Raw genomic sequence first — 13502 nt, forward strand, 5'->3', positions numbered from 1 at the left:
AGTTTTATGATGGTAAGCTTAGTGCCATCCACTCCACATACAGCTCCTGTTGTTTTCTATCTTCCACAACCATTTAATAAGCAGACTTTCATTCCAACTTAAAATTTCTCGAATATCAAACCCTCCCGCATCTCTAGGCTTACAGCAAGTACTCCAACTTTTCCAAATCATTCTATTTGAATCCATCGAATACCAAAGAAAATCCTTGCAGACTTTATTAATAGATTTGATGATAGTTTTAGGTTGTTACATACCTGCACAACACTATTTCTGAATCCCAAAAATAACCGAATTAAAAAGTTGAACTTTTCCTGAGTAAGATAATAAATTCATTCTCATTCACCCACCATAGCACTGAATTATTACTTCTTTGCTTGTTGATATAACAGGACCCTGTCCATTTATTAACAAATGCACTACAAACTCTTATTGGGTTAGGTTGGTTAAACAAGTTAAAAGAAGAAGAAAAGAGCGGGAAACAACTAATTCAGTTACAGAGATTCTTTCTCATACTCTCTCACTATAAAACCATAACTGATTCTGTTGTCCTTCTCTCATTCTTCTCTCTAATTTTCTTTCTTCACTTCTTCACTCTCAAACACAAAGTTTACCAGATTTCTCAATTACTCTCCGTAAATCGCGTCTTCTTCTTCTTCTTCTTCTTGATTGCGGTGGTTATGAAAATTAATACTCTGATATTTGTTCTTGTCTCTTGATTGCGGTTTCAATTTATGCAGGAAATGGAAGGAGCAAAGACGGTTTTGGTGGCGGTACTCATGGCGACCATTCTCTTTTCGAGCGTTTCAGCGAGTAACATCAAAGTTGGAGGCGCCACTGGTTGGGATCTCTCCACTAACTTCACTTACTGGTCTTCTTTTACACTCGTCTTCGTCAATGACTCCCTCGGTAACTTTTATCTTTCAATTATCGTCTCAAAATCATGCGGTTTCATGTTTTAATTTCCTTTTAGTAACATATTCTGCTTCAGAATTTCTGCAACTTTTTGAATTTTAATTCCTGATTGTTTGACCTATTTCTTGCTTGATAAATAAGCTGATTACGATTACATTTTATGTTATATGCTAAACGTAAGCAAAATTTAGTTGCGCTAACAAATTTTGTTAAAGATACGGTTAAATTGTCAGTGATCAAGATTTCGGTTCCATTTAATTACAAATTGTTTTGGCAATATTTTGTGGTGATTCGTAGGATGTTTTCGAGTATATATAATTCTTAGATACTTTCTTGTGTTAATCAGCTTAGTCCTTTCGTGGTTCTACGGCCTAAACTCTTTATGTGAATTTGCTTGCTTTGTTTGGCTTTATGTACTGTAAACCTGCTGTATCTGTAGCTAATGTGGCTTATGCTACGTACTGGCGTGCGACAAGTGACACCCCCTGACTCTATGGCTAATGTCTTAGCTTGACTCTAAATCGCATGAACAGCATCATCATGGCTTTAAAATAAGATTTATAGGAGATTTTAGTTCCTGACATCGCATGGGAGTCTATGACGATCTATAGGAGTTGCTTGAAATTGTGGTATAACCATGGTTCTGTGGTCTTGACCTTGCCGCCATTTTTGTGAGATTTGTTTAACCTTGATCTTGTTGCTAATATGGTCTGGTCTCTGCGAAATAAACAGTATATATAACGAGAATTATAATTGTTGTGTAAGCTCAACAATCATAGCGCATAATATTTAGCTATACACGCGAAAGTTCACACTTCTATAAGAAACTGTGGTCCATGATATTTCATAAAGAGGTACGAGTAGTATTTTTATCAGCATCGAAAATTTCTTAAACCCGAGCTTCTGCTTTGCTTTGCAGAGTTCATCTATACCAAAGCACATGATGTGATTGAAGTGACTGAAGCAAATTTCATGACTTGTGATACAACCAGTAGTCCGATTGCAGCCTACTATGAGATCAGTGGAAAGACATTGATCAATTTACCAAAACCTGGGCCAAGATACTTTGTCTGTGGCAGGTCTAACCACTGCACCCAGGGCCTCAAACTCTATGTTCAGGTTCTCGACAGACTTCAGCCCAACACATCAAGTCCAAGTTACCCTTCTAAGCCACCTGGTGACTACACTAGCGCAGCTGCTGGTCCTGACTATGAACATAAGAAGCATAGTCCAAGTTCCTCTTCTGGTGACAAAACTCAAGACGTACCACTGTGGTTCCGGGTTGCTCTAACGATCATCTGTTTGGCTATCCTCTATCAAGTTGCTGACGGCGATGTTGCTATGTTCCTCTTGCACCTATACTTGTTCATCATTTTCTTGTATCTGCTGGCTCGTGTTCTGCGATTCTTGTGACTTATTTTTTGGAACAACAACAAGTGAAGTGCAGATCTGTCACAACAACTGCTGTTTGTTTGGAAATCTGGGTTCTAATAGTAGTTGTTACTACTACTAGCTGAGACTAGAGAGCCTGTTTCAATTGTGTTGCATACTTTGCATTGTTGATGAATATTGCCTTTGTAAACATTTGTGAAAGCCAAGTTTTTGCCGTCTTACTGAATTGCATTCTGCTGTAGAAATAAATGAATTCAGATTGCTAGCATTATATCATATTATATGAAAAAGATACACATCGTCGACATGGAACACCTCTGTGTATATTTGAATTTCTGGTTTGAGCCACTACCATGGTTTCTCTATATAAAGACTAACTGAGAAATATTTTTCCATTAATCGGAGAATGCAAGGAGTGCACTTCACTTGTTATCATGAAAATTGTTAGGACCTATTTGTTGATGATGACATGCCCAATTTAACCGTGTTCTAAGTGTACCATTTCAGGAATAATGCACCCTCCTCAAGCAAGAATTAATCAATGTCAAAGTCAAGAATGGTTGATAATTTGCTACCCAAGATTTATAGTCAATTGTGTCATCTAATGTACAAGTTAGGGAGTAGAGTATTTAAAAGCAATAACAACGATCACGACTCATCACCTTTACAAGTAACAATAGCCTGGATCATCACTATGGTCCGTAACACTTGAAATTCAATTTCATTTCGAAAATCCTTTTTATCCTTTTTAAATGGATTAGATTTAAATAACAACTTTCAGATTTCTTCTCTAAAGATTTGGGTTTCTAGAAAAAGGAAAAGGTTTAGCTAATTATCAATTCAAATTGTTTCCTCTTTGTGCCAATTTGACTCCTTGGTCTTTTGTAAAAGAAGGAATGCCTTTTTGCCATTTTTGTGAAAGCTTGTCATCTTGTGACTTGTTTTCCACTCTTTGTTTTCTGAAAAATCAAAGGCTTCTTTTGGATAATTACAAACCTTATTTTCTTCTTTTGCCTCTCAATAAAAGTACCTTCTTTTGTGCAAGTTTGGGGAAGTGTTGGTCTTCATCACATGTGAAGACCTTTGACTCACAAACCCTAGCTTGCCTCCTCTTGTGTGCCTCCTCTATAAAAGGAACCCTTCTCTTCACTTTGAAAGCAAGACTTTTCAGAGAAATCAAAGTATTTTTGCAAATTTAGTTTTTAAAGAACACGAAATTTTCTTTGCAAAAAATCTTCGAAGTCTTCAATTGCGATAAATCGAAATCATCTTATTACTTCACGGTGTTCTACCCTCTCATCTAGAAATCGTTTGTACCAATAAGTTGTCCTTCTCAATTCTTTTTAAGAATCAGTCTAAGGAAACTTGGTTTGAAAACATTCTAGTTAGAGTGTAGAGTTTGCAAAATTGTTTTCAAGTTTTCAAATCCTTTTGATATTTTGCAAAGCTTTCAAAGTCTTCAAGTGTTACAATCACGGTGGATTTGTTGCTTTAAGTATTAAACTTTCTCACTTATGAACCGTTTGATCTTGTAAGTTGTCCATATCAATTCTTGTTAAAGAATCGTCGTGGAAACTTGATCCTTGTAAACGTTCTAAGTTAGAGTGTTGAGTTCTAGGACGGAGTAGTCCTTTAACTCTTGTGGCAACCGGAGTAGGTTGTGAGTTGTTGAGTTCTAGGACGGAGTAGTCCTCTAACTCGTGTGGCAACCGGAGTAGGTTGTTAGTAGTTCATAGACGGAGTAGTCTTAGAACTTGTGTCGCAACCGGAGTAGGTTGTTGGTCCTTTTGTTGTTAGTGTTTCAAAGTAGTCGGAGTAGATTACATCACTTATCAATAAAAGAAGATTGGACGTAGGCCTTTAGAGTGTCGGCCGAACCAATTCAAAATCTCGTGTTTGATTTTATTTGTTTTATTCCGCTGCTCTTTATTTCGTTTGCACTTGCTTTGCTTAACTTTCGAAGTAACAGTTCCACATACTGTCACTTTTGGTCTGCAGTCTGTACTCCATAAACTGAGACAAATAGCTACAGTCAGAACAGTTGTTACTTTCATAATTCAGCAAACATTCATTTTAATACTCGTTTAATCTCGCTATATTATTCGAAGTATTCTCATAACTCTTTTGTTCCTACAACTCACTTTAAGTCAATAAAGTTGAAGTTAAATTTTTAAATAGTACCTAATTCACCCCCTCCCCCTCTTAGGTACTTGAATCCATAAACTCAACAAAAATGCTTTAATTTTAGACGAGATTTTGTGCCAAAAAGCGGTTGTTTGATGCTAGATTGCTAGGTTAGACGATTTTACACTATTCCGGTAACTTCAAATGTTTAACATTGCACGCTGATCATAAACTCTTAGGTTATATAATCTCTCTCTAGAAAACTAGTGAGAGTCTTTTCTCTCTTTGAGAGTTTTCCTGTTTTACAAAAATATTTAAAAAAGAGATATCCTTTTCTTTTTCTGTCTTCGGAAACTGTTTTGCATGCACAGCAGCCAAAATCTTTTGCTTTAACGTTTAAGTTTCCCTTGTTATCTAATGATTGTTGTACTTTATTTTCTACTAGTTATCCCTATCATTCTCTTCCTTTGTCAGAAACGTTGTTTTCTAGTATTAATTTAAGGGTGTTGGTGGTCTCCAACCATTCTCTTTATAACCCTTTCATCTTCTTTCTCTCTTTTCATACTTTTCTTTTTCTCACTTCTGTCCTTCTTCTAAAAAGTTTCTATTTGTCTTAATATGGAGAATAACTTCAACTTTTATATGGAAGATGAAGATCCTATCTTAGAAAATCTCTTTAATGATATTAACTTTAGAACCAAGGCTGCTCATAATCCGGGTTTGATAAGTGAATGGAGGTTTCCAAGAAGCGGGAGTGTTATCTCTCCTAACCCTAATGATATTGGAGACTCTCTGGAATACTGGAATAACTGCTTACTGGGATATTTAGTTGATTATAGGCTTCTTAGAGCTTATAATGTCAACAGGATCTTAGAAGACCATTGGGCTACTAGAGGTCATGTGCATGTTAAGCGCATGGGAGATCTGTATATTATTCATTTGATGATATACGTGACATGCATGATGTTCTTGAGCGTAATATTATTGTGGTTGATGGAGCTCTAATGGTTTTGAAGAAGTGGCAGCCAGCTATGGTACCAAGAACTGTTGCCTTCCCTACTGCAAAAGTGTGGGTGAGAGTTTGTGGACTCCCCTTTGAGTACTTAAACATGAATGTTGCTAATATTGTGGCGAAACTCTTTGGTGAAGGTACGGTTATTGAAGAGTTCACTGGTATTCCAGATCATGACTATCTGTGTCTTAGGGTTACCATCAAGCTGGGTTACCCTCTTAATCCGGGCTTTTTCCTGGCTTGTTGTGCAAACAAGCTGTTATGGATTCAATTTAAGTACGAGGAAGTTTTTAAATATTGCACAAGATGTGGACGGATTGGGCATGAGAGTGTTCAGTGTAATGAACATATTGAAGATATTGTTGAGAGTATAAATCACTCTTTGGAAACTTCCATTGACAGGGGCTTTGCTGTTTTTCAAACACGATATCAATATACTATGTTTAATCTCAATTTATGTGTTTTTCCGTCTACAACAAGGTTTTTACTTTTAGGGCACGGCTTGGGCAGCATCGAGGATCCTATGTTCCAGCAGATTATCTTGTGGAGAGGGTTATTGATTTTGATCTGGGTTTGGTTGATGGTGGGAGGGTTTTTCCGGGAATGGAATTTGCTGTCACAGGACTTCCTTTTGCTAGCCCGGTGATATATGAAAACGAGGATTTCTTGCATGAACATATGCAACATGCAAATGGGGAGATGCAAGAAGATCCAGTGAATGAAGGTTTGGAGGATAATATGGACGATGAACAGATGATGCATGCAGTAGGTCAGGAGCTTACAACAGACCTGATGGTCCATGCAAATGGTGTGCTTCATAATAATGAAGGAAATAATCTTGAAACTGGTGGGTTATAGACCGACATGAATATGCATGCAAATGGTAATCTAGACGCTGAGGCCTTGCATGCTAATAGGTCTACCATTATTGCTGAAAATGGTTTTGCTCTTGATAATGGAAACTTGCATGCATGGTGTTATACAAACCAATGGTAATGGCAATGTTGTTTTTTTACCACCACCTGATCATCCACCAAATAATTTTATAATGACTACGGATAATGTTGTTCTGCATGGTGATATACAAACTAATAATATATTGCATGTGGATTTCCAAGCTGCTGAAAATGTGATTTTAAATAATGGGGTTGGCAATGTGATTGTGCATGAAGAGTTTGTGGATCCTATTCAGATGCCATTTGCTCATAATATTAATGAAGGGTTGAATATTAATCAACATATACAGGATCCTCAGGGTATTGATCATGAAAATTTGGAAGATAACACAGGTTTGGGTGATCTACCTCATGGTGGGGATATAATGGGTCTCCTGCAGGTACTAATGTACATGGTCATCAGGTTGGAGTCAATCACTTAGGGCAGGGTCAGGCTGAAGGTACAAATTGGAATCATGGAGACCCATACCAGATGTATTCAGGTCATGGTGAACTGGAATACGATTTTGATGAAAATGCTTTTATTCTCACGTCTATTCGTAATAGGGTTCAGTGAAGGAAAAATAGATCTATATACTTACATATTCATATATGTTTTAATTTAATTTGTCATAAAATTAAAGAATGATCCTATGCATGCAAACATTTAAACAAAATAAAGAAGAAACATCCATCCTTACATTGGATTTTCGGTTTTAGGGCACAAGAGAGATCTCCTTCTCTCTTGTTCTTGAGCTTTCCTTTTGGATAAACAAAGACCCAAGTGTAGGATCTCTCCCAAGGATTTATACCCAAAGCACACTCTTAATTAAAATCAATATTATAAATACTAGTACAACATTAATTTTGTAAGGAAAAATGACCCAAAATAATTTTGGTTTTGTCTCTCTAAAACCGGTTAGGAGAGGAGAAGAGGAAGATGAAAAATATTTTTATCTCTCTAAAAATATTTGATGAGATGAATGAATGAAAAATAACAATAACATTATTGTGTATAAGGTAAAATTTAGAGGAAAAACCAAGTGGTTTTTGCCTCTAAAAACCGGGTGGTAGGAGGGGCAAAGGGAGCCAATGCATGCCTTTGTTTATCTTCACAATGTAAACTAGGGTTGCATGGCTAGTAAGGTAAGTAATCATTATGTTTACCACTTATATTATAAACATAATATTTTAGCCTAATCCCCTTCCTAATTTCGGCACCTTCATAAAATGGAACCCATTTTATTTTTGTCAAACTTGTCTTATGTCACATGTCATATGTAACATAAATTTGTTATGTATTTTTAACATATTAAAAATCAACGTATTAATAAAAATACGTCATATACAAAATCGACTTTAGTAATTCATAATTACTTGTACCAAAATATTTTACCAATTATAAATCGCAACAAATTGTATTTATAATAATTCATTCAAATTTAATTGTTTCCTTAAACAATAATTTCATCTGAATAATGAAACAATTCGATTACTCAGACCGTATCTCATTTAATCATATTATAATGAAATACGTAAATATTACTTCCAAAATCGTCCGTCAATTTTCAAGTAATTTAATTAACTCGCAACGTTATACGATTAATTAAATGATCAATTAAGAGTGTTGCCCCTATAGGTATGACCTAGGGGATCAACTGATCACCACCGTCGCACGACAGTAATATCAAACTCTAGTCAGCCAATCATTACCGATATGTGTGGACCAGTTGACAGTAAATATTACTTCCCAATTGTATTCTTTATGATGAGACTTAAACATGTGATCATCATGATCAACAGTTGTGATCGCATTATTGTCGGAGGACACATATTCCAACAATCTCCCACTTGTCCTCGACAAGTGTGCGTCACCAATTCTCTTGTCCTATTACTATCTCCCACTCAATGCAAGGTGTCTTTCAGGTCGTACTTGCAAGTGATCATATCGAGAGTGGTTTCCTCGATCTGGAGAATAACTGATTGACCGGATTTATCCACCATGGATACATTCCGAGCGTGGCCACGCATTTCCAGATCAAAGAATGCCGCGGCCGCCTCATATTGGACGATCCGCGGAGTTTGTGAAAACATTGTCACAAGCTTGGAGTAAATCTCATTAGCGTTGCCCATTTTAAAGGCTCTCCTTTGGAGATCCGCCTCCATCGCAAATATCAAGACATTTTTCATTGCGGCGGACTCCTTTTGGTAAGCCTCATATGCTTCCCTAGTGGCGGCGGTCGACCTAGTAGTAGGTTCGGGTGGAGAGGCCTCGGTAAGGTAACGAAGCTTGTCGTCACCTTGGGCGGCTAATTTGAGTTGGGCATCCCAATCGGAGAAATTTGACCCATTCTTTTCAAGTTTACATCGATCCATGAAGGATCGGAGCCATGATGTATTAGCGAGAGGTGTGGCGTTAGGGGTTGGTGTTGCCATTTGTTATGAGGAAAAAGAAGTGGTCTACAAAACAAAATAGAAGGAGTAAAACAAATGTCGTTTTAACAATAATACTCGTAAAAAATTATAATTTAAACAAGTTTTATGCATTTTTCCAGTGACCTCTACCCAACTAGATAAATGATTCCAAGACCCAAATTCATATTAATTTGGGCACGGTGTGGCCGATACATCCCTTATTAATATAACTCGGTGGATTAACGCTTTAATCGATTCTACTTTTAAAACTCTTGGTCGATAACATTACATTAACATTTATCTTTAGCCCAAAACACATTCAACAAGGGGACGGTGTAGCCGATAAAACCCTTATCGAAAAACTTTTGTTGAGTTCAATCCAAATTTCGAATAAATGTGTCCATGATCCAAACCCATATTAACTTAGGCACGGTGTGGCCGATTCATCCCTTATCAATATGAATTAGGTGGATAGACATTTATCACCCACTTCCCCTACGTAACAAGGTTTGTACCCCGGTGTGGCCGAGTGCACTCCCTCGCGAAATAGGTTTTCATGGTTTCTACTATTTGGTAAGGCTATGTCTCAATTAATTGTTTTAGCGAGAGGTCATGTCAATTTATTATCTATCACGTTTTAAGTGAACTAAAGCGGTGAACTACGATAATTTTAATTGACACGGTCGATAAACTCGATGAAAGAAGATGCATGTTTTAGTTATGGCGATTTAGCGATGCATGTGACATATAAATAAAATGCAAACATAAAATAAATCCTAGTATGGCCTTCCTAAAATAGAAAAACTATTTAACTATTACATATTCGGAAACCAACTCCATTGGTCCCTTGAACTTCGGTTGTCGCATGCATCTCGAGGTAACACCGTCTTTATGTATCGCCATCTTGAAGAAATCCGTCTTGGGGAACTCCGAAATGAATAAAATTACATAGCAAATTACATAATTTCCTATTATACATTTGTAACTAAAATAAAATAAATTTATTAAATTACAAAACGGTGATACGAGATCACAATAAATTACAACCGAATCGATATTCCCATACATTTCGGGAAATATCAATTAAAACTAAGGCCATACTAAGTAAAAATTACATAATTCAAAAAATTACATAAATTAAAATTATGACAATCATAAAGAAAATGCAGCATTATAATATGTATGAACATGCCCAATTTTATGCTAAATCGCCTTTAATTAGCCGATGACGTATATTACTCGGTTTTTACGGATTTGCATGATTTCAACATTTTATAATCACAAAAATTACATAAATTCATATTTATGCATAAGTTAATTACCCTAACCTCTTAGGACTCAAAATTTAGTCTTCACTAATTATTTGACTATAATTAACTCATATTTCTAAAATTGTTCATTAATGGACCAAAAAATACAAAAATAAGCTATAAACTTCAAATAAATCAGAAAATTTCAAATAAATTCAAAATTTGAAATTTAAACTCATGAACATTCTGGAAAAATACCATGACACTCATAGTGTTCAAAAACTTAGGTTAAAATTTCGAAATTTTTCCGGAAAAACAATGTTGCGGTTTATCGGTTTTAACTAAATAATCATAAAAACATGTGAAAAATTATATTCATTAACTTTTCAATTTTAGATCTGAAAAAGATAATAAAATGAAACATATAATGTTTTTCTTTAGTCATAGAGTATGTTTTATTAATTTTTCACTAATTAAGTCACTATTCATGCCATTTTTCTTCAAAAATCCATAAATCATGCAAAAAGACTTCACTATAGCCCATTATTTTACACACATATTTTAAAATTGCATGTGACAACATACTAAATTTATATGACCAGATTCGAAATTTATCTCATATTAACCTATTTTTCACTTAAATCCGATTTTAATAATGAAAAATCCATTTTTCGAGCATAAGAAGTCCAAAAATTATGAAAATTTACAAGTTATCTCAAAATAATATATGTGACAACATATCCAAAAATCACTGGAAAATTCGAAGTTTAGCTATTTGTAGTCCGAAAATGACATTTATACTCATAAAATCATATTTTAATGCCATTATTATGTAATATGAACAATAAAAATCCATAAAATAACCAAAATATCCTAAAAATATTTTAGGACCAGAAATTTTAACATGCATACATTAATTTTGTGATATATCATAATAACACAAATTTTATAAGTTTTATATGTTAATCTTTATAACTCGGAAAAACTTTTAACCGATTTGCATGCAAACAACCATGGCTCTTGATACCGATTAAAGAAAAAGTAGATCTATATACTTACATATTCATATATGTTTTAATTTAATTTGTCATAAAATTAAAGAATGATCTTATGCATGCAAACATTTAAACAAAATAAAGAAGAAACATCCATCCTTACATTGGATTTTCGGTTTTAGGGCACAAGAGAGATCTCCTTCTCTCTTGTTCTTGAGCTTTCCTTTTGGATGAACAAAGACCCAAGTGTAGGATCTCTCCCAAGGATTTATACCCAAAGCACACTCTTAATTAAAATCAATATTATAAATACTAGTACAACATTAATTTTGTAAGGAAAAATGACCCAAAATAATTTTGGTTTTGTCTCTCTAAAACCGGTTAGGAGAGGAGAAGAGGAAGATGAAAAATATTTTTATCTCTCTAAAAATATTTGATGAGACGAATGAATGAAAAATAACAATAACATTATTGTGTATAAGGTAAAATTTAGAGGAAAAACCAAGTGGTTTTTGCCTCTAAAAACCGGGTGGTAGGAGGGGCAAAGGGAGCCAATGCATGCCTTTGTTTATCTTCACAATGTAAACTAGGGTTGCATGGCTAGTAAGGTAAGTAATCATTATGTTTACCACTTATATTATAAACACAATATTTTAGCCTAATCTCCTTCCTAATTTCGGCACCTTCATAAAATGGAACCCATTTTATTTTTGTCAAACTTGTCTTATGTCACATGTCATATGTAACATAAATTTGTTATGTATTTTTAACATATTAAAAATCAACGTATTAATAAAAATACGTCATATACAAAATCGACTTTAGTAATTCATAATTACTTGTACCAAAATATTTTACCAATTATAAATCGCAACAAATTGTATTTATAATAATTCATTCAAATTTAATTGTTTCCTTAAACAATAATTTCATCTGAATAATGAAATAATTCGATTACTCAGACCGTATCTCATTTAATCATATTATAATGAAATACGTAAATATTACTTCCAAAATCGTCCGTCAATTTTCAAGTAATTTAATTAACTCGCAACGTTATACGATTAATTAAATGATCAATTAAGAGTGTTGCCCTATAGGTATGACCTAGGGAATCAACTGATCACCGCCGTCGCACGGCAGTAATGTCAAACTCTAGTCAGCCAATCATTACCGATATGTGTGGACCAGTTGACAGTAAATATTACTTCCCAATTGTATTCTTTATGATGAGACTTAAACATGTGATCATCATGATCAACAGTTGTGATCGCATTATTGTCGGATGACACATATTCCAACATTCAGGACCTTCCACACTTGGCTTTTAGGGAGGTTGATGCTCGGGGTCTGAATCAGTTCATTCAAGCACCGGAAGATTTGCTTATTTTCTTTCCAAATCCTGATTATGATTTCGACCAGCATGGAAATGCTACTAATGTTGGGAATGATTCTAATTTTTCTAACAATTCTAGCTCTGATTATGCTACTCCAGAGTGGCCGGTTTTCAGTACATCGTCGGGTTCTGTGGATATAACGGGGTCTAGGTCTCAGTCAGATGAGGTACCTTTTGTTGATGCTATACAAGAGGTGAGTCCAGGTCTGAATTTGGCACCTCATCAGAATGAGTTTGTTCCGTTATCTGATCCTCCAGTGCGTATTAATAATGATATTTTCCTTAATAACTCATCCTATAATCGTAATGATTTAGTTAGTCAGGACTTTATCGAGTCTCAGATTGTCTCTCAACTTTGGCAACCGACTGATCATCATGGTAAAGGGAAGGACTTAAGGATGGTTGCTGCATCTCTTGGTCACCAGTTGACTGATAGTCCTATTTCCCATAAGAGACGGGCTTTTTCTGCCCCTGGAGTTTTATGTAAATCAGGAGAGATGTATGAGTATGATAATCTTTTTTTGGAGCTCACAGGTGTTTCAAAGAAATCAAAAGGATCAGTTGTTTCTCTACATGCATTTAGCTCCTTCAATGTGGATCAAGGACATCGTACTGATTTGGGTTTTCAAATGACTGCTTCAAGGAGTAACTGTCATAATCATTTTGAATATGGTGAGTCTTCAAGACGGGGTTTCCATGTCTCTATTGCTGATGAGGACATGGTTATTTCAAGCTCTGATTCTGATGTCCCTCCTATGCCTATGGAGGATGTTTCTGGTTTTGCGGGGATTGAGCCATCTCAACCCCCTTCTTCTACATGAAGTGTGTTGCATGGAATTGTAGGGGTTTAAATTACCCGCTCGCCCCTGCAATTAATAAGCTTAGAGCGATGTTGTATAATAATAATAATAATAATAATAATAATAATAATAATAATAATAATAATAATAATAATAATAATAATAATAATAATAATAAGTATGCTTTACCTTTTCTTTCAGAAACTAAATGTAATGTATCTCTAGTATCATCTTTATTTTGTCGGTATGGCTTTGAGAGAGCTGTTGGGGT

The 13502-nt window shown here is 35.1% G+C and overlaps 1 protein-coding gene across 2 annotated transcripts; it reads left to right on the plus strand.

The window, feature by feature from the left end:
* The first annotated feature begins 256 nt into the window (after positions 1 to 256).
* LOC141598280 (early nodulin-like protein 6) lies at positions 257 to 2616 on the plus strand. 2 transcript variants are annotated; one of them, XM_074418100.1, is made up of 3 exons: positions 257 to 632; positions 738 to 906; positions 1832 to 2616. In XM_074418100.1, the coding sequence occupies exons 2-3, from the start codon at positions 741 to 743 to the stop codon at positions 2323 to 2325; spliced, it is 660 nt and encodes a 219-aa protein (XP_074274201.1). In that variant the 5' UTR covers positions 257 to 632; positions 738 to 740; the 3' UTR covers positions 2326 to 2616. The 2 variants fall into 2 exon arrangements, with proteins under 2 accessions (XP_074274201.1, XP_074274200.1); XM_074418099.1 differs by lacking the exon at positions 257 to 632 and having other exon boundaries at positions 667 to 906.
* The last annotated feature ends 10886 nt before the right edge of the window (positions 2617 to 13502 follow it).

The sequence above is a fragment of the Silene latifolia genome, chromosome 9, assembly GCF_048544455.1.
Source record: "Silene latifolia isolate original U9 population chromosome 9, ASM4854445v1, whole genome shotgun sequence".
Taxonomy (NCBI): Eukaryota; Viridiplantae; Streptophyta; class Magnoliopsida; order Caryophyllales; family Caryophyllaceae; genus Silene; species Silene latifolia.